Source organism: Paroedura picta, chromosome 6, assembly GCF_049243985.1.
Source record: "Paroedura picta isolate Pp20150507F chromosome 6, Ppicta_v3.0, whole genome shotgun sequence".
NCBI lineage: Eukaryota > Metazoa > Chordata > Lepidosauria > Squamata > Gekkonidae > Paroedura > Paroedura picta.
In genome coordinates, this window is record NC_135374.1 from 65921830 (window position 1) to 65942130 (window position 20301).

A 20301-nucleotide genomic window follows, 5' to 3' on the forward strand; every position below is an offset into this window, starting at 1 on the left:
GGATTTACAAAAAAAAGACAGCTGCAAAAAGAGGATATTTTTCTGCTACAAGCAACTTCCTCACAACTGCAATTCCAAGAAAACTGCTAGAGTTTTTTCTCCATGGCTCCCATTTGCCCGCAGGCGGCTGGAACCAGGACCGACCACAATGCAGAAGAAAACCAGCGGGAATGGTCAGAGGCGGCTGCCCAAGACCCTGAGGAGTGGCCCAGAGTTCCAGGCCTCCACCCCTCCAGTGGACCCGTGTTGGGACATGGCTGGCAGTGGTGGATTCCCCACCCCCGGCAGGATGGAATGAAGAAGCAAAGAAAAAGGGTCCTCATGAAGGAAAAAGTCAAGCTGTGCCAAAAGACACTGGCTCCCGCGAAGCGGCCTCAAAGCCTACAGTGAAGCCCTCTGGAGCACCAGAACGCATGCCGCCTGGGGGCAACATTATGCAGCTGCAAAACTGCTCAGCCAAGGAGATGCCTGAGAAACGCCGCTGTATGCACGCAGGGCCGGCAAGCTCTGCTGGTGAGCTATATGCGCTGGAGCTGAGGTCAAGGACTGGCCCCCCGGACCTCCAGTCTCTTGAGGGCAACAGGAGCATCCCGGAGCTTGGGGAACAACACATAGCAACAGTCGCCGTGCCCAGGGGGCTCCCGGGCTTCCAAAATGGCGCTACCCATGTGATTCCCAAGCATTTATTTATTTTATTTATTTTATTTATCATACTTCTGTACCGCCCTCCCCGGAGGCTCAGGGCGGTTTACATTATAACAAAGAACCTTACATAAAACAGTCTGTAAAACATACACATCAATAATCAACAATTGCAACCAAACACAACACAGTATAACAGTAAACAGTTGTGATACAAACAGGTCCAGGGCTCGTTGATGGGATTCTGAGGGGGGTGGCTTATTGATTGAATTCTGAGGGGGGGTGGGGGGGAACAGGGGCCCTTGGTCGCTGTAGATTACGTCTGGTCTCGGCCAAATGCCTGATGGAGGAGCTCCTTTTTGCAGGCCCTGCGGAACTGTTTAAGCTCCGTCAGGGCCCTGATCTCTTCTGGGAGCTCGTTCCACCAGGTAGGGGCCAGAACAGAGAATGTTCTGGCCCTGGTCGAGACCAGACGGACTTCTTTAGGGCCAGGGATCCTTAGCTGATTGGAGGCAGTAGAGCGTAGAGCTCTTTTGGGGGCATAGGCGGGGAGGCGGTCCCTCAGGTACACTGGGCCCTGACCGCGTATGGCCTTGAAGGTAATTACCAGAACCTTTAGTCTGATCCGGAATTCAACTGGTAGCCATTGCAGCTGATTGAGAATAGGCCGGATATGGGACCTCCACGGTGTTGCCGTGAGGATCCTGGCTGCTGCATTTTGAACTAGTTGTAGTTTCCGGGTCAGGGCTAAGGGCAGGCCTGCGTAGAGCGAGTTACAAAAGTCTAGTCTAGAGGTGACCGTCGCATGGATCACTGTGGCTAGGTGTTCCGGGGCCAGGTAGGGCGCTAGTAGTTTGGCTTGGCAGAGATGGTAGAATGCCAGCCGCGCTACCTATGTGATCTGGGCCTCCATTGTGAGGGAGGCGTCCAGAATCACGCCTAGGTTCCTGGCGGAATGAGCCGTGGAGAGCTGCACGCCATCCAGGGTAGGCAGGCGCGCTTCCTCGCAAGGGCCCTTCCTACCTAGCCACAGGACCTCTGTCTTTAAAGGATTGAGCTTCAGACGACTCTGCTTGAGCCATCTCGTCACTGCTTCCAGGCAGCTGGCTAATGCTTCTGGAGGAGAGTCAGGGTGGCCATCCATCAGGAGGAAGAGCTGGGTGTCATCTGCATATTGATGGCAACCCAGCCCGAACTTCCGTACCAGCTGTGCGAGAGGGCGCATGAAGATGTTGAATAGGATAGGAGAGAGGACCGCTCCTTGTGGGACTCCACAAGTAAGTTGCCGGCGGCCTGATGTTTTCTCTCCTATTGCAACCCTCTGTCCACGATCCTGGAGGAAGGAGATCAGCCATTGAAGGGCTGTCCCTTGTATTCCAGCATCGATGAGGCGGCGAGCTAGAAGCTCATGATCGACTGTGTCGAACGCTGCTGAGAGGTCTAATAATATCAGCAGTGCCGACCCGCCTCGATCCAACTGGCGACGGAGGTCGTCCGTCAGGGCGACTAGCGCTGTCTCTACCCCATGGCCAGGCCGGAAGCCAGACTGGGATGGGTCTAGGACCGAAGCTTCTTCCAGGTATTCCGTCAGTTGGTTTGCGACTGCCCTTTCTATCATCTTGCCCAGAAACGCTAAGTGCGAGACGGGCCTGTAGTTGTTAGGCTCTTGTGGGTTTAGAGATGTTTTTTTCAACAGTGGACATACCACAGCCTCTTTCAAACCCTCCGGGAATTCTCCTGTTGTTAGAGATAGGTTGATTATCTCCCGGAGGGGGCCCATTATCTTTATGCCAGCTGTTTTCAAGAGCCAGGATGGGCAAGGATCTAGTGGGCATGTAGTTGGTCTTGTTGTCGCCAGAATCCTGTCCACTTCAGTCAGCGTGAGTCGTCTGAAGTTACTCATAGTTTTCTCCAAAGACGGCCAAGGGGCCTCTAGTTCACTTTTTGTATCTAAGGTTGGGGGGAGGTCGTGGCGGAGTGTCGAGATTTTGTCCGCAAAATGACTCGCAAATGCCTCACAGCTGATGTCCAATTGGCTACTGTTTTGTTGCCCTTCAATCAGGGCAGTGAGGGATCGAACTACCTTAAACAATTGAGCTGGGCGCGAGTCTGCAGATGCGATGGTAGCCGAGTAAAAATTGCGTTTTACTGACTTCACCGCCATCTCATAGGCTTTCATCTGCATTCTATAAGATGTTCTCGAGGCTTCGTCACGAGTCTTCCTCCAAACTCACTCTAGCCGTCTCAGTTCCCGTTTCTTGTCGCGAAGCTCCTCGGTGTACCAGGGGGCTCGCTTGAGACGGGGCCGGAGAGGGCGTCGGGGAGCTATCTCATCAATGGCAGTCAGCAGTCTGTTATGCCACTCACTGACCAGGCCATTGAGAGACGTGCCGGGAGGCATTGGTTCCCGCAGAGCATTCCGGAATCCTATTGGATCTATAAGTCTCCGTAGGCGAGCTAAAATTTGCTCGGCGCCCAACTGAGGAGGTGGTGGGAGCCTTATCCGAGCCTTTAGAGCATAGTGGTCTGACCATGGCACGGCTGTTGTTGTGACCAGATCCACATCCAAACCTGCGCCGAAAATAAGATCCAGGGTGTGACCTGCTTGATGGGTGGGGCCAACAACAAATTGCGAGAGCCCTAGTGTTGCCATGGTTGACACCAGGTCCTGCCCAATTCTAGAGGACGGTAGCTCAGCATGGACGTTAAAGTCCCCCAGAATTAATAGGCTGGAGAACTGTAGCATCCAGGCCGCCACCGCCTCTAGCAGGGCAGGCAGAGCATCTGGCGGTGCATTGGGCGCGCGGTACACTAGCCAGATGGCCACGCTCTCGATTGATCCCCATTCAAGGCCAACACATTCAATGCCTGGTATTGATGGTGCAGGAAGGGCCCTGAAGGAGAAAGCCTCTCGGATCAGGATTGCCACCCCTCCTCCCCGCCCCGCTGTCCGAGACTGGTGGAGGACAGAGAACCCGGCAGGGGCTAGATCTTTGAGGGCAACTGTTTCACCCTCCCTGGTCCAGGTTTCTGTCACGCACGCCAGGTCCGCTCTTTGCTCCGCAAAGTAGTTTCGCAGGGTAGAGGTTTTGTTGTTTATTGACCTGGCGTTGCACAGCACCATGGTGCTTCTATCTCCTGGTGGCTTCTATCTCCTATTTGCACAATTCCAGCTCTGAGATCAGTTCCGATGGGGGGGGGGTGACTTCTACTCTCCACCAAGATTCGCCATGGGCCCTTCCTCTCAAGGGGGGAGGTCGAGCTCAGGTGCACCACAAGTCCTCTGGCCACTGGGGGGGGGGGAACAATGGGACAAGGAACAATTGTTCCTGGGCTTCCTTGAATAGAGAAAGGTTTGGTCCAGGAGGGCTAGGGAGTCAGCCAGGGGCACTCGGGGCGAGTTCCCATCCATTCCACATGCCCCCTAGGGGCCACAAGGAACTGGAATTAAAGGATTCAGAATGCTATGCCACTGATTTTTCTGAGCAGGAGAACATCTGCCTCATACAAATTCATGGGGGGGGGAGCCAAACCTACACAGGTGTGCAGGGGTCAGCCGTCCCTGGCATGGACACAGAACATACTCCCCCAGTGAGGTACGTTCTGCAGCTACCCTATCCAAGGCTCTTTCAGAAGAGGAGGGGGAGCTCTCAGGAGATAAGCCCATTGATACCCCAGTCACGTCCACCAGGCAGAGTATCTGCAGTGCCTTCTGCCAAAGGACATTTCTACCCTGAAGTACGGGATGGAGATCAGAGAAAAACCTCGATCAGAGGCTTCAGCTAATCTAGATACCAGGGGTTTCAAGCAGCCTGTTCCTGCCCACACAGTCCATCCATTCCAAGTTAGCTCTGATGATATCTCAAAATCCGATTGGCCTATTCCAGGCATTGGGGACTCTAACTTCTATTGCCAGGAAACTGTACATGTTCACAGAGGAGGCGATGGAGGATCTAAAAGTTTCACTTGTTGATGCTTGCGATCACCCTCTATTTACTCACTGAAGATGGAGACAACCCTCTGAAGGATGCAATAGAAGAGAAAAATGAATATACTCTTAAGAACTATGAGGCTCTTACCATGGAGATTAGAGGTTCTGAAGCCCTATCCAGCTTCACTCAGGCCATTGTCATCTGGACCGACAGCATGATGAAATCTCCAAATTTTTGCCACTACAGAGGCAAAAGAGTCCCTCCTGAAGATCAAGAGGATGGCAGAGTTTGCTGTGGATGAGTCCCAGGACGCTTTACACTTCTGCACAAGGGCATAGGCACCCAATGTTACCATTCGTCGCAACATTTCGCTCAAACATTGGAAGGTTGATCACATTTTGAAGATCACGCCATCTACTTCCAAGCTTCTCTGACAGACTTCTCTTCTCTGAATCAAACTTGGACAGGGGTCTCGCAGACACAAAAGAAAAGTAGAAGGCCATGCCTGCCACATCCAGCTCCAGCAGAGACAGGGATAACAGAAGCAGCAGTCCTTTCGCAACTACCGCCCTTCCGGCTAGAAACACAAGGGACTTCAGAAGTTTCTGCTCTGCAAAATACAGGCACAAGCTTGTACAGTGGCAGTCCCAGCCCTTCAGGCAGGACAAGAGCCAACAAGCCCAGAAGCACTCTGCCTGACTATCTTGCTGGGGGCAGGCTCCACTTCTTCTGGGTGGGTGCTGGACATAATTTTGGAGGGGAACCAGATAGAACTTAAAGCAGACCCCCCAAAACTACTGTATATGCATATAAGCCAACCCACACATAAGACACCTAATTGCACCACAAAATGCTCGAAAAACTTATTGACTCACATATAAGCCGAGGGTGGTGTTTGGATAGTGGCTTTTTCTCCTCCCCTCCCCTCTGTATTGGGCAGGTTTTTTCCCCTTTTCTTCCCACCCTCCTCCTCCCTCCTCTTTCCCTCTGACCCCTCTTGCCTCCTTCTTCTCTCTGGTCTCCCTCTGAGACAAAGGCTTCAGAGCTTTCTGCAACACGTGTTAGCCTTGTGCTAGCCTTGTTAATGCAGTGAGGGGGGGAGGCGGAGACGGCTCTTTGCCTGCCAGGCTTGCTGCGTCTCTGCTGTTCCTGCCTTTGCTTCTTCAGGCAAGTATACTTGTCTACCACCCTCATCCTCCAGTCTTGTCTGGAAGCTGTTTTCTTTTAATACCCGCATATAAGCCGAGGGGGACTTTTTCAGCTTAAAAAAAGGGCTGAAAAACTTGGCTTTTATGCGAGTATATACGGTACTTTGTCCAGTCCCCTACTCCCAAGACACTGCACAGAAGGTCTTTATGAAACTAAGCCAGTTAACATTGGGGTCATAGAGGAGGTTCCCCATCACCAAGGATCCTCAGGAGTCTATCCCATTCTTTTTGTTGTGGCAAATGAACCAGGAGTGGTGAGCAGTCCTCAGCCTCAGAGGCCTAAACTGGTGGGTGAAAAGACAGCAGTTCATGAAGGAGTCTTTGTGACATATTCTTCAGATTCAACAGTGGAGCGACATGTTGACGTCCCTGGGCCTTCAGGAAGCATACCTTTACGTACCAGTTCACATGGGCTCCAGAAAACACCTCCAGTTCTGTCACCAGGGGATGCACTTCCAAATCACATTTCCATTCTGCTTGTGCTACGCAGCAAGGTCATACTGGTTCTGGTAGTGAATTGGCACCAAGGAGAAATTCACTTCTATCCTTTTTTAGACGCTTTGTTGCTGAGGGCCAAGGATCAAGGGATGGCGATGATGGCCACACAACACGCTATCTCCATCCCTCAGACCCACAGTTTTCCTGCTCAAAACCGACAAGAGTCACTTGACACTGACTCCAAACCTAGTGCACATGGGGGTGAGGATTTGCGCACACAGCACAATGGTTTTCTACTATTTGACAAACAGAGAAAGGTGATACAGCTGGTTACAAGGATCATGGCCAGCACGGCAGTCGACCTTATGCACCTAGTGGTGCTTCACAGGCTGAGCCTTCAGAGGGTAGCGATCTGACCATGGCATGGCACTTGCCGTGAACAGATCCACATTCAAACCCATATCGAAAATTAGGTCCAGAGTGCCTGCCTGACGGGTAGGGCCAACAACAAATTGTGAGAGCCTTAGTGTTGCCATGGCTAACACCAGATCTAGCCCATTTCTAGAGGATGGCAGCTCAATATGGACGTTCAAGTCCCCGACAACTAATAGTCTGGTTGACTGTCATGTCCAGGCCACCACCATCTCTGTCAGGATCTGGAGGTCATTGGGCACACAGTATACCAGCCAGATGGCCACACTCCCAATTGATCCCCACACAAGGCCAACATATTCAACTATCTGGAATTGACAACATGGGAAGAACTCTAAAGGAGAAATCCTCTTGGATGGATTAGGATTGCCACCCCTCCTCCCCACCCTGCAGTCTGAGAGAGGACAGAGAAGCCAGCAGGGGCTAGCTCTTTAAGGGCAACTGTTTCGCCCTTCCTGACCCTGTTTTCCATCACACATGCCAGGTCCACTCTATGTTCTGCAAAGTAGGTTTGCAGTGTAGAGTAGTGGTCCCCAAGCTTTTTGAGGCTGGGGACCGGCGGCAGAAAGCAGGGCGATTGCCTGGCCGCGGATTGCACATGCACGGACCTTTCGCGCATGCGCATTTTCGGCAGTGCATGCGCGGCCCTGCTTCCCTCTCCCCCCTCCCAGAGTAAGAAGCTTGCCAGGCTGCAAGCTTGCGGCCTGGTAAGTTTCTTACTGCGGGGGGGGGGGCGGGGACAGGGAGCCGCGGCCCAGTGCCAGGGCCTTTGCAGCCCGGCACCAGGCCGAAGCCCGGTGGTTGGGGACCACCGGTGTAGAGGATTTCTTGTTTATTGACCTGGTGTTGCACAGCATCAGTGTCAGAGGTGGGTTCTTCACCCTTGCCTCCACCCTAGTGTCCTGAGGAATGGGATGGAGGTTGGAAGGGGCCCTGGTATGGTTGTATTTCGGGTCCCTTATCTTGTCCCACCTCTTCCCACTGCTGTCTCTGCCTCTCCCCTCTACACTGCTTTGCTTTAACCATTTCATTTATCAAATGGTAGATGAACCCACAAGAGGTTCAGCCATACTGGACTTAATACTGACCAACAGGCAAGAGTTGGTGGATGAGGTGAAGGAGGTGGGGACCCTAGGGGGAAGTGACCATGTCCTCATAGAATTCCTTTTGAGATGGGGAGCCAAGGAAGCTTGTAGCCAGACGCAGATGTTGGATTTTCGTAGGGCAAACTTTAATAAACTCAGAGACATGATGAGTGTCATACCATGGACGAGAATGCTGGAAGGGAAGGGAGCATGTGAAGGGTGGGCGCTACTCAAACAAGAGCTATTGCATGCTCAATCAATGACTATTCCAGAAATACGAAAACACTGCAGGAGCTCTAAGAAGCCTATTTGGATGAACAGAGAACTTCAAGAGGAACTAAGAAAGAAAAGGAAAATGTTCAGGAAATGGAGGAAAGGACAGAGCTCTAAAGAAGAGTACCTACAGGTTACTAGGCACTGTAGATCAATCATCAGAAAGGCCAAAGCTGAGAGTGAGCTAAGATTGGCCAGGGAAGCCCATTGTAACAAGAAAAGATTTTTCAGTTATGTGAGGAGCAAACGTAAAGTCAAGGAGGCAATAGGCCCACTGTTGGGTGCAGATGGACAAACTCTTAACGAAAGATGCAGAGAAAGCAGAAAGGCTTAGTGCCTATTTTACATCAGTTTTTTCCCACAGGTCAAAGTGTTTAGGCACATCTAGAGATGGCTGTAGCCAAAGGATAGTGTCTGGGTGGCAGGTTAACATGGATAGAGAGGTTGTCGAGAGGCATTTAGCTGCACTGGATGAGTTCAAATCCCCTGGTCCAGATGAAATGCACCCGAGAGTACTCAAAGAACTTTCCAGAGAACTTGCACAGCCCTTGTCCATCATCTTCGGAACCTCTTTAAGGACTGGAGATGTCCCGGAGGACTGGAAAAGAGCAAACGTTATTCCGATCTTCAAAAAAGGGAGGAAGGATGACCCAGGAAACTACAGACCAGTGAGTCTGACCTCTGTTGTGGGGAAGATAATGGAGCAGATATTAAAGGGAGCGATCTGCAAACATCTGGAGGACAATTTGGTGATCCAAGGAAGTCAGCATGGATTTGTCTCCAACAGGTCCTGCCAGACCAACCTAGTTTCCTTTTTTGACCAAGTAACAGGTTTGCTGGATCGGGGAAATTCGGTTGATGTCATTTACTTGGATTTTAGTAAAGCTTTTGACAAGGTTCCCCATGATGTTCTGATGGATAAGCTGAAGGACTGCAATCTGGATTTTCAGATAGTTAGGTGGATAGGGAATTGGTTAGAGAACCGCACTCAAAGAGTTGTTGTCAATGGTGTTTCATCAGAATGGAGAGAGGTGAGTAGCGGGGTACCTCAGGGCTCGGTGCTCGGCCCGGTACTTTTTAACATATTTATTAATGATCTAGATGAGGGGGTAGAGGGACTACTCATCAAGTTTGCAGATGACACCAAATTGGGAGGACTGGCAAATACTCTGGAAGATAGAGACAGAGTTCAACGAGATCTGAACACAATGGAAAAATGGGCAAATGAGAACAAGATGCAATTTAATAAAGATAAGTGTAAAGTTCTGCATCTGGGTCAGAAAAATGAAAAGCATGCCTACTGGATGGGGGATACGCTTCTAGGTAGCACTGTGTGTGAACGAGACCTTGGGGTACTTGTGGATTGTAAACTAAACATGAGCAGGCAGTGTGATGCAGCGGTAAAAAAGGCAAATGCCATTTTGGGCTGTAACAACAGAGGCATCACATCAAAATCACAAGATGTCATAGTCCCATTGTATACGGCACTGGTCAGACCACACCTGGAGTACTGTGTGCAGTTCTGGAGGCCTCACTTCAAGAAGGACGTAGATAAAATTGAAAGGCTACAGAGGAGAGCGACGAAGATGATCTGGGGCCAAGGGACCAAGCCCTATGAAGATAGGTTGAGGGACTTGGGAATGTTCAGCCTGGAGAAAAGGAGGTTGAGAGGGGACATGATAGCCCTCTTTAAGTATTTGAAAGGTTGTCACTTGGAGGAGGGCAGGATGCTGTTTCTGCTGGCTGTGGAGGAGAGGACGCGCAGTAATGGGTTTAAACTTCAAGTACAACGATATAGGCTAGATATCAGGAAAAAGTTTTTCCCAGTCAGAGTAGTTCAGCAGTGGAATAGGCTGCCTAAGGAGGTGGTGAGCTCCCCCTCACTGGAAGTCTTCAAGCAAAGGTTGGATACACACTTTTCTTGGATGCTTTAGGATGCTTAGGGCTAATCCTGCGTTGAGCAGGGGGTTGGACTAGATGGCCTGTATGGCCCCTTCCAACTCTAAGATTCTATGATTCTATGATTCTATGATTATTTTTCCCTATGGCTCTATTCAGGTTATTTTGGTTTCCTCTATTTGGTAGGGCTTCCATCGAACCCTGGTTCTATATTTGATGAGAAGACTGGTTTCTGATTTACCTTTGGTTGTGGTTATCTGTTCTTGGAGGGATAGCCCTGACCGCTGCTTATGGCATCTCAGGGCTGCCCATTCCAGTTGTGTTGCATGTAGGGTATGATCTGTTGTGTGGTGGTTTCTTTTGGAGGGTCACCCTGATCGCTAGGTGTGGCATCTCAGGGTGGTAGCCCAGTCCAGATTAGGCTTCCTCCACCCTCTGATTACCATCTGATTCTGTCATTACTAGATGACAATCTACTATTGTCTTATAATTTTCTTTTTGATTGTTTTTTTATATTGATTGGCCTTATTTTAACTTATTATGCAGTTCTTAATCCTTGAGCAGTTCTGTGTATAGTAATGTGTTTAATTTTACTGTAATCCATTTTTGTCATACTATATTGGTTGAAAAGTTTATATATTTTAGTCTTTTATTTAGTGGACTTCTTAAAAGTCACCGTTATCCCAGAGGTCCCTGTAAAATCATATCAAAAATGTCACATATACTGCTAATCATTTAGTGATATCCTGCTTCTGACTTGTCAGGCTCCCTGTGCTGAGTGAAAAGATGGCCCAGAGGCCTCTAGAGCAGTGTTCCCCAACCCGCAGAGGGAACACTGGAGAGGGAAGTGAGGCTGCCGTCATGCCGGCAGTGCAAATGTGCATGCGCCCGGTGGGTCTGAAAATGTGCATGCATGGACCTGCCGTGCACACATGTTTGCGACCCCATCAGGAGCGCAAATGCACATGCGCGGCAGGTCCGCACATGCGTGAAACTGCCGCGCACACGCGTTTGCAGACTCACCGGACCTGCCGTACATGCACGTTTGCGCAGGTGCTGCCGCGCATATGCGTTGCCCGTATCTCCCTCCCCCCACACCTGTCCGCAACCCCAAAAAGGTTGCGGACCACTGCTCTAGAGTATTCTTTTATATAGTATCTAGGGGGGGGGAGATTTCATTCATATCTGAATTTTGACAAAGTCATTTGAGAAACAGTAGTAACTAAAAGGTAAAGGTAAAGGTATCCCCTGTGCAAGCACCGAGTCATGTCTGACCCTTGGGGTGACGCCCTCCAGCATTTTCTTGGCAGACTCAATACAGGGTGGTTTGCCAGTGCCTTCCCCAGTCATTACCGTTTACCCCCCAGCAAGCTGGGTACTCATTTTACCGACCTTGGAAGGATGGAAGGCTGAGTCAACCTTGAGCCGGCTGCTGGGATTGAACTCCCAGCCTCATGGGCAAAGCTTTCAGACTGCTGCCTTACCACTCTGCGCCACTAGTAGTAGTAGTAGTAGTAGTAGTAGTAGTAGTAGTAACTACCCTGCCACAAAAGGGATGCAGCTATAAGGGTAATGAATAGACCATTTTTGCCTGAGGAGCAGTAGTAGCCTGCCACATGTGGGATGGGAAATAAGAAAAAATTGTGCCAGGGCCTGGATGCAACCCTAATAGTCATGAATTGGCTGTTTTTGATGTATTGAAGTCCACATCGTGTCCCAAGGATCTCCCGGTGCACTTTCTCAAGTTCCAAATTACACTGAATCAGTCCATGAATGTTATATCAAATGTGCTGCAACAGGGATGTTTAGACCTGCGTTCTGTGTGCTTTTTTTTTGGGGGGGGGGATACCAAAACAAAATTCTGTATCCTGGCCATCATAGGAAGAGGTGAGGAGCAAGGATGAGATTTCTTGAACATCTTCGAAAACTCTTTATGTTCTCACATTTTAAATTAAACCTAGTTCTAGTTGTCAGTTTTGTGCCCAACACTGCATGCTGTTCATGTAGCAAATTCATTACAAGAATGAGCTGTGGTCCAAGAAATATTCATTACAGATCTCATTGCTGTCACAGTGTCATTATGTGACCTTAAATGAGTAATTTTATTTTAATCACACTGTAGATTAGCGATCCCCAACCTGTGGTCTGCGGACCACATGTGGTCCGTCGACTAATTGGAGGTGGGCCGCGAAGGACGCCTTCTCCCCCCCCCTTTACTTCATCCCCCCCGGCCCTTTACAACACACTTCGGGTGTCATTGTCTCCCATCACTCCCAGATGGGACTATCTTGTTGCAGAGAAACAAGCTCAGGGTTCCCATTGATTTGTCATTGTCATGAGTTAAAATTTCCATGAAAATAAAATATTCCTTATGTTCATTGTTGTGACTTGTCTGTATCTTATTTTGAAGCGATGTTTAAACATTACCACAGCGACCAGAGTCAGAGAGCGTTAGGGCAGTGGTTGAGAGTAGAGGAGTAAACTATCCCCCCCCCACCGGGCCTCAGTAAAATTGTCAAGCGTTGAGTGGTCCCCGGTGATAAAAAGGTTGGGGACCACTGCTGTAGATGATTAAGAAAATAATAGGAGCCTACTTCAGAGGTCTGTTGTAGTGATAATATATGTATGAAGTGTTCTGAACACTGAAAACACTGTATATGTTCTTTATTTTTTACTATTACAATTACTACTTGGAGCAGAAAATTCAACCCCAATAATGGAGAAATATTGCGTCTAGATGTTTAATATGTGTTAGAGAAGATACTAAGTAATTTTGTAGATGGCTTCTCACAGTTCCTGAGCCCGCCACTGGAAAATGATAAAAACTACATAATTTGTAGATACAGGCCTGATTTCTGATTTTTTTAACGTCAGAATTATTTGCAGTAGGCAACTTCAGTGAACTAGATATTAGCTATGCTATGCATTTGTATGTATCTTTAAAAATCCTTTAGAAGGAAAAACCTAAAATGGTTTATTTTGAAACCCATGAAAGAAATTGTTTTATTTTTCACTTTATCATCATCATCATCATCATTTTATTTATATCCCGCCTCCCCCCGAAGGCTCGAGGCAGCTCACATAAAAACCCCATCCCCTAAAATCCATAGCAATGAACAATAAAATTAAACAGTAATTAATAACCAATCGGTCAACAATAAAAATCAACAAGTGATGGCATAATCCTAATCATCCAGTCTCCGCATCCTCAAACTGCAGGGAGGAGAAGGGAAGCTGACACTCGCTACCACCAGTATGTGAGGGGGGGGCTGATCCTCTTCACTGCCTGGCAGAAGAGCTGCATCTTGCAGGCCCTGTGGAATGCTGGTCAATCCCGCAGGGCCCTCAGCTCTTCCGGGAGCTCATTCTACCAGGTCGGGGCCAGGACCGAAAAGGCCCTGGCCCTGGCTGAGGCCAGGTGGACTTCCTTGGGGCTGGGGATGACCAATAGATTAGCCCCCGCAGAGCATAAAGCCCTGTGGGGGATATAGGGCAAAAGGCGGTCCCTCATATACGCTGGGCCCAGACCAGCTCTGTGCTCTGAAAGCTTGTGAATGTTTATTTTAAAGTTTTGGTGCTGGTGGAAAATTATTGTATAAATCAGTTAATGTGATTGGTGTCTTCGTTTTCAGGGGTCCATTCAGTGTTGTACGGCGATGTATCAACAGAGAAACTGGGCAACAGTTTGCTGTAAAGATTGTCGATGTAGCAAAGTTCACTTCAAGTCCAGGATTAAGTACAGAAGGTAAACATTAAGTACCTTTTTTGGTTTCAAGTTATCCATTGTCATCTTGCTAATTATATGTTTTATGTATAAGATAAGATAGATTCAAGTACCCCCACAGTTGGTGCCATTTTCTGCCAAGGAAACACTCTTGTGTGTTGGATTTGAATTTCATATTTAGAAATTCTTGTAAGATGTTAGCACTGACAACTACTAACTGGAAATGATATAAGCTGTTTAAATTAGTATAATTCACGTATGGAAGCCACTTAGCTGAGTTAACTTTTCATGAGTATGCAGAAAATCAGATTTAAATATACACCATAGAGAAGAAATCTGCAGGCAGTATGGAGAGCTAGGTATAGTAATGTAAAAATGATACTGATACTGCAATATCGCTTCCTAAAAAGTAGCTGGATTATTGTGATTAAAAAAGCAGAATTTGGGTATACTATTTCAAGTTTTATGATATTTAGCACCTTAGTTTTTGTAAGAAAAGTCTCTGGCGACCATGGGTTGCACAGTGATGTGCAAACGGTATGTGTGTGTGTGTGTGGGGGGGTCTGCTTAACATATTTCTGCTTACAGAAACATAAGATAGATTCTGCTCTAATTTGCTTACATACACAATGGAATACACAATGGAATGGATCTTGTACTATAAACTCCTTCCTTTCCCATAGTATAACTCAGGGAGCCATTTTGACAATGAGGAAGTTGCTAGGTTCACTTCCTGAAATCCTGGGATTGGTGCAAACAGGAACTCAAGCACTGATAGAGTATTTAACTCAATGCAAGTGGCTACTGTGGTCTTTAACTAGCATTTTGACTTGCACAAAACCTATAGTGCAAACAGAAGTTTTGTAGAGGATCCATCCCAATATATGCATCTGAAATCTAAACTGGTACATTTTTGTTTACCCAGAAAATGTACAGATTATAGTTAGTTTCCTTTAAACTAGAAATGAAAATTACTATGTACTGCTTTTAGTTACTGTTAAGAGATCTTTTCAATTTCTTAGTCTGACGAAGAGTGCTTGTACTCAAAGCTCACGCCCAGAATAAATTGTTGTTGGTCTTAAAGGTGCTACTGGACTCTGATTAAAAAAATAGGGTTTCAGTTCATACATGCATGGGTTTATTCCATTTTGGTCTTGTTGCCCATGGTTCTCAGCCCTGCTTCAAATGTTGACAGATATACCTCCAAGACTCCTGGTATCCATGGTCATGCTACAGCACCCACATCCAGAGTGGTTAAATTTAATCACTTGGGAGATTGAACAGGAAAACTTTCTCTTACTTAGGTTACAATGCAGAAGTCACTCATATTCTTCTTGCCTCTAGGAGGCAATCAACCAACATAATATAATAATACTTGGAAAGCATTAGCTTGATGGTATAGGAAAAAGTCAGTACCCTAAACCCTTAACTCAAGTAATTTCTAGAGTTCCTTCAAGAAGGCATCAACGGAGATCTGAAAGCAGCAGAACTCTGACTGCAAGTTGCAGCACTATTTAATTTGGAAGTTCCCTAATTTTCTTATTTTCTTCTTGCTGGTCAGCCTGGCAACGTATTTCATTTTAAATTGTTTTCAGATTGTCCTAGTCCCTTATACCCTTTATAACATAAAATTATAACTGAAGCAGCTTAGGGAACTAAGTTGTCCCTTTCCCTCTGGTGTGTAATTTTACTTCAGAGATTTAATTATTGGAATCTAGAGAATACACCCATGAGAAACATAACTTTTATTAAACTCCTTGGTGTTTTTAGATAAACATACAGAATAATCAAGTGTGACACAGACTTTATTTATTCTGCGTCAAAATGCTTCCAGTTGTCTGAGTGTTAGATTTTAAAGGAATAGATGTTATCCCTTGTGGTAGAATTGGAACACTTTTTCCCCTCAAGTATATAATGTTTTCCTCCCCACTAGAGAAAGGTTCTACTTTGACACAATTCCTGTCTATGTCCAGTTCTAAACCCATACTTCCTCTCAAAGCTATCCTGCTTTTCCCTGAATTCAGATTCTTAGCTCTTTTAGAATCTGGGCTAGGAATTCTTTCCAGAGAAGACTATTCCCTTAAAGCACCAGAGTTTTGTCCTTTCTCAAAACTCCTTCTCAACCTGACCTTGATAATTTTCTTCAGCTCTTTTTAACACATCTCTTCCCCTTTTCTGAATTCAACCTCCTTCAACTCTATTTTTTAATGGATCCAACCCATCCCTTCTTAGCCTGTCACTTAAGAACACAGACTCTGCCAGAAATTAATCCTTTAAAGGTAGGCATCTGCACTTAATTTTTTTGGTTTCCTGTTACCATTTCTACTTGATCCTTCTTAAAGGAAAGGAGGACATCTTGTCCCTTCCAAATCAATGTCAGTCAACTAATTAACCAGTTAAAACTCCTTCCTATTTTAACTGTTTTCTCAATCACTTTGCTCAGAAAGGGTTGATAAGACTGTGCGATAATGTGCCACATCATTTTTCCCGTAGAGATTTCTTTAAAGTAATAGATTACTGCCTCATTGAGTGGCCAAGGGAAGGTGTCCTGATTGCCTTCCCATTGTTCATTCTTTTACTGCCCCCCCCAGCAGACTTCAGCTTTATTTATTATTAATTTATGTCTATTTATTTATTTACCATGTTTACACAGTGACCGTTTATGCACTGGAGGTTTCATGCCATGCTGCAGGATGGAGTTTTAGTCATGGCAGGTTGCCCCACCTCTTCCTGCTCCCACACGGGGGAGCATTTGGCCTGGTGCACCTCATCCACTTTCTATTTGTGTTTCTGCACAGGAGCTGGGGCAGTGAAGTTCCTAGTGCATAAATGGTCAGTGTTTCTCCCCAAACATCTTATATTGTAAATTTTTTCTCCACTTTGTCCTCACAACACTGTGAAGTAGGTTAGGCTGAGAATGTGTGACTGACCAGTAAGCTTCTGTATCACAATGGGTATTTGAACCTGGGTATCCCAGATTGTAGTGTTGCACTCTAATTATGACACCACACTACTGATGCTCTGTGGATTAAAGAATTACAATAGGTTTGATTAACTACTGTAACAGGAACGACAGCTTTAACAGAACTACCCAGGGAAATCAGATTTCTTCAGGTCATGGAGGGGATGGATGTCTGGGGGGGGGGGATAGTGGATGTTGTTAGGTTGATCAGCCTCAAGCACAAATGCCTGGTGGAGGAGCTCCCTTCTGCAGGCCCTGCGGAATTGAGGGATTTCAGGCAAGTCCATGATCTCTTCTGAGAGCTTGTTCCACTAGGTGGGGACAAGGTGGGGACCAGGTTCTGGCCCTTATTGAGGTCAGACATGCTGCTTTGGGGCCAGGGATCACCAGCCAGTTGGTGGTGGCAGAGCATAGGGCTCTTTTGGGGGTATAGGCAGAGAGACGGTATCTCAGGTACACTGGGCCCACAACACATATGACCTTGAAGGTAATTACCAAGACCTTAAACCTGATCTGGAATTCAATTGGGAGCCAGCTGAGTTGTTGAAGTATAAGTTGGATGTGGTGAAAATCCTGGCCACAGCGTTCTGGACCAGTTGCAGAAGTTCAGTCTAGAGGTGACCATTGCATGGATCACTGTGGCTAGGTATTCTGGTGCCAAGTAGGGCACTAGTAGCTTGGCTTGGTGTAGGTAGTAGAAGGCTTGCCGCATGACCTGTGCCTCCATGAAGAGGGAGGTGTCGAGGATCACCCCCAGGTTTCTGACAGAGTGGGCTACTGCTAGACGCACTCTGTTCTGTTTGGGTAGGCGTACTTCCTCACTTGGTCCCTTCTTACCCAGCCACAGGACCTCTTGTCTTTGAAGGGCTGAACTTTAGACGACTCTGCTGGATCCACCTCATCACTGCTTGCAGGCATCTGGCTAAGGATTTTTTAAATGTATAAGTGTTGGTGCTATTATTTTTAACTATCAACTTACTTTAGATTTCTTTTTTCCCCCAAACTTGGGATTTTCCCAGATTTGCAAAAAGATCTGTTTTGTTTGCTAATAGTCCCAGTCTCTGGATTTAAATATCCACATATGGGACAATGTTAATAATTAGATCTGTTGTTGATGATATAATGCAATGAATAAGTCTCACTACCATTTTAATTGTACACAAATATAGGATACTTGCTATTTTGTATGGTACAGTTTGCTGCTGATAAATTTTGCAGACATTGTTTCAAGATTTTATATTAGGTACAGAAACAGGGCCTTATTTGCTGTATGACCTCAGTCAACCCCTCTGCAAAGTATTAAATTTTGTCACTGACAACAGCTATCTAACTCTGGAGAAATAAATATATTCTTCTTGTATGTACTGGAATTATTATTAGTCGATAAATCCTTTCTGTTCACCTTTTGTGCTATGGTTGTTACTGTTAAACTGATGCCAGAGAATACAAGATGAGAAGTAAATAGGTGCTGAGGAAACTTAGTCCTGAACAAGGCAGCCTTTGAATTGATACATCACAGCAATTTTTGGAGTCTTAATTGAGGAATAATAACTTGGACCCCACCTAGAATTTCTGTGAATACAAAGGATGGATCCACTTCTGCAAGGATCCTTTTTTGTTCCTCTCCTGCAAGGAGACCTGATTTTCCCAAGCTATTTTTGAGGGTTTCCCAGGAATAGCATTTCAGACAGCACCTGGAGCTTCAACAGAAGGGGGAATTTACCACTTATTCATTCATTTGTTACCTTTATTGGCATTCCATAGCATTACATCATATAAAAGAGAAAGAACAAGCAACTGGAAATATATAAAAACAACAATAACAAAGCAATTGCAATAGGATACACTAAAAAAAATTAGATCTAAATTAAAACGTCTCCCAAAAAATTTTTGCAACCCCAGACATAATTTCACTTGCAGAAATATTATATGGGATTTATGCCAAAATGTGGTGCTACTTTGAAGATTTAATTACTAACCTGTGGAGGCTAGAAGTTAGGAGTATTTGTCATCCTAAAGGACATATATGCAGACAAGTATTGGAAAAATTTGCATGTGAAAATTTCTCATATGAAAAAGTGTCCATGTGGAGTTTCAAATTACTTCTCATGATTACTGCTCCTTGTAGTGTGGTGGCTGTTGTTGTTATTATTGTTAGGTACAGCATCTAGAAGCTTCTAGAACGGTAGAAGATTGTTGTGCCATAGTGATAGAAGAAGAAGAAGAAGTGTTGGTTCTTATATGCCGCTTTTCCCTACCCGAAGGAGGCTCAAAGCGGCTTACAGTCGCCTTCCCATTCCTCTCCCCACAACAGACACCCTGTGGGGTGGGTGAGGCTGAGAGAGCACTGATATCACTGCTCGGTCAGAACAGTTTTATCAGTGCTGTGGCGAGCCCAAGGTCACCCAGCTGACTGCAAGTGGGGGAGCGTAGAATCGAACCTGGCATGCCAGATTACAAGTCCACACTCCTAACCACTACACCAAAACTGGCTCTCTTTGAAAAGAGGCTTCTTTGAAAATAAGGAAGTTGTTGCAAATTAAGAGATCACCAGACAGTGGCTATTTGTGTGTATCAGCCCTAAGTGACCCTTTAATCATGCATTAACAGATTTCAATCATGTGTAGCAGTTAATACGCTCAGTTGACACCATGGTGTATGATTTTGTTAAAAATATGGTTTTAAATGAATTTTTAACAAAATACATTTTGTTAAATAGATGAGCTTTCTGATTTAACTTTACGGAGACACCAGTAATAAACATAGCATTATGCTTTTGGTGTAATTTGGTGGAATTTTAAGGGTACTTTTTTAGTGATAAGAAATATATTAGAAATAAAATCAGAGTCCTCTCTTCGTCAGACTGCTTGCACTCGAAAGCTCACGCCTTGAATAAATCTTTTTTGGTCTTAAAGGTGCTACTGGACTCTGATTTTATTGTGCTACTTCAGACCAACACGGCTACTCATTTGAATCAGTCATTTTAAAAGTTGAGTAAAAGGATTATGTATACTTTGATTTGATTATGCTCTAACTTGTTTCTGCCAGATATTTTTCTTTAAAATTTATATCCCACTTCTTCATGTGATTCAAGGTGATTTACATAGATAATCAATAATAAAAACAAAAAACATTAAAACATCAGCACAACTAGATTTTTAAAAACCTTACAACAATTTGGACCATCTCCTTTCCAAACAAAACGGCCTCAAAACTAAACTAATCAATTGCCCTTCTAAATAGAACAGTTTTGTATGTTCATTGAAAGACAAAAGGGAAGGAGCAGTTTGAACTATTTCTGGAAACCAATCACCCTTGGGGAACAGATGGAATAGTCAGAAGGAATTTATTAGCTGACCTGAGTTTACTTGCAGGATTATACAGGAAGGGCTGTCCAATATGTGGGCCCTAAACTGTGAAAGACTTTGTAAGTAAGAAATGAGAATCTTGAATTGACTTTAGAAACAAACTGGTAGCCAGTGAAGCATTTTTAAAGATAGCATAATGTTGTGGTTGTGCAATACTATCATCAGAAAGTGGGCTTGCAGCATTTTGACCAACATATACGTTTACAAGCTGCTTTCAAGGACAGTGGCACAGAGTATTGCAGCAGATCATCTGAAAGGTTGCAGATGCATGAGTCAGAAGAAACCAACAGGAAGTAGTTTATTTACAGTATGAAGATGTTAAAACAGATCTTGACACA

The 20301-nt window shown here is 45.8% G+C and overlaps 1 protein-coding gene across 15 annotated transcripts in view; it reads left to right on the forward strand.

The window, feature by feature from the left end:
* The window catches only part of CASK (calcium/calmodulin dependent serine protein kinase), a 210761-nt gene that overhangs the window by 27672 nt on the left and 162788 nt on the right, over positions 1-20301 (forward strand). For all 15 annotated transcript variants that reach the window (XM_077342888.1, XM_077342876.1, XM_077342884.1 and 12 more), the window contains exon 2: positions 13542-13654. In XM_077342888.1, the coding sequence (XP_077199003.1) occupies positions 13542-13654 (113 nt within the window). The remainder of the gene's footprint in view (positions 1-13541; positions 13655-20301) is intronic.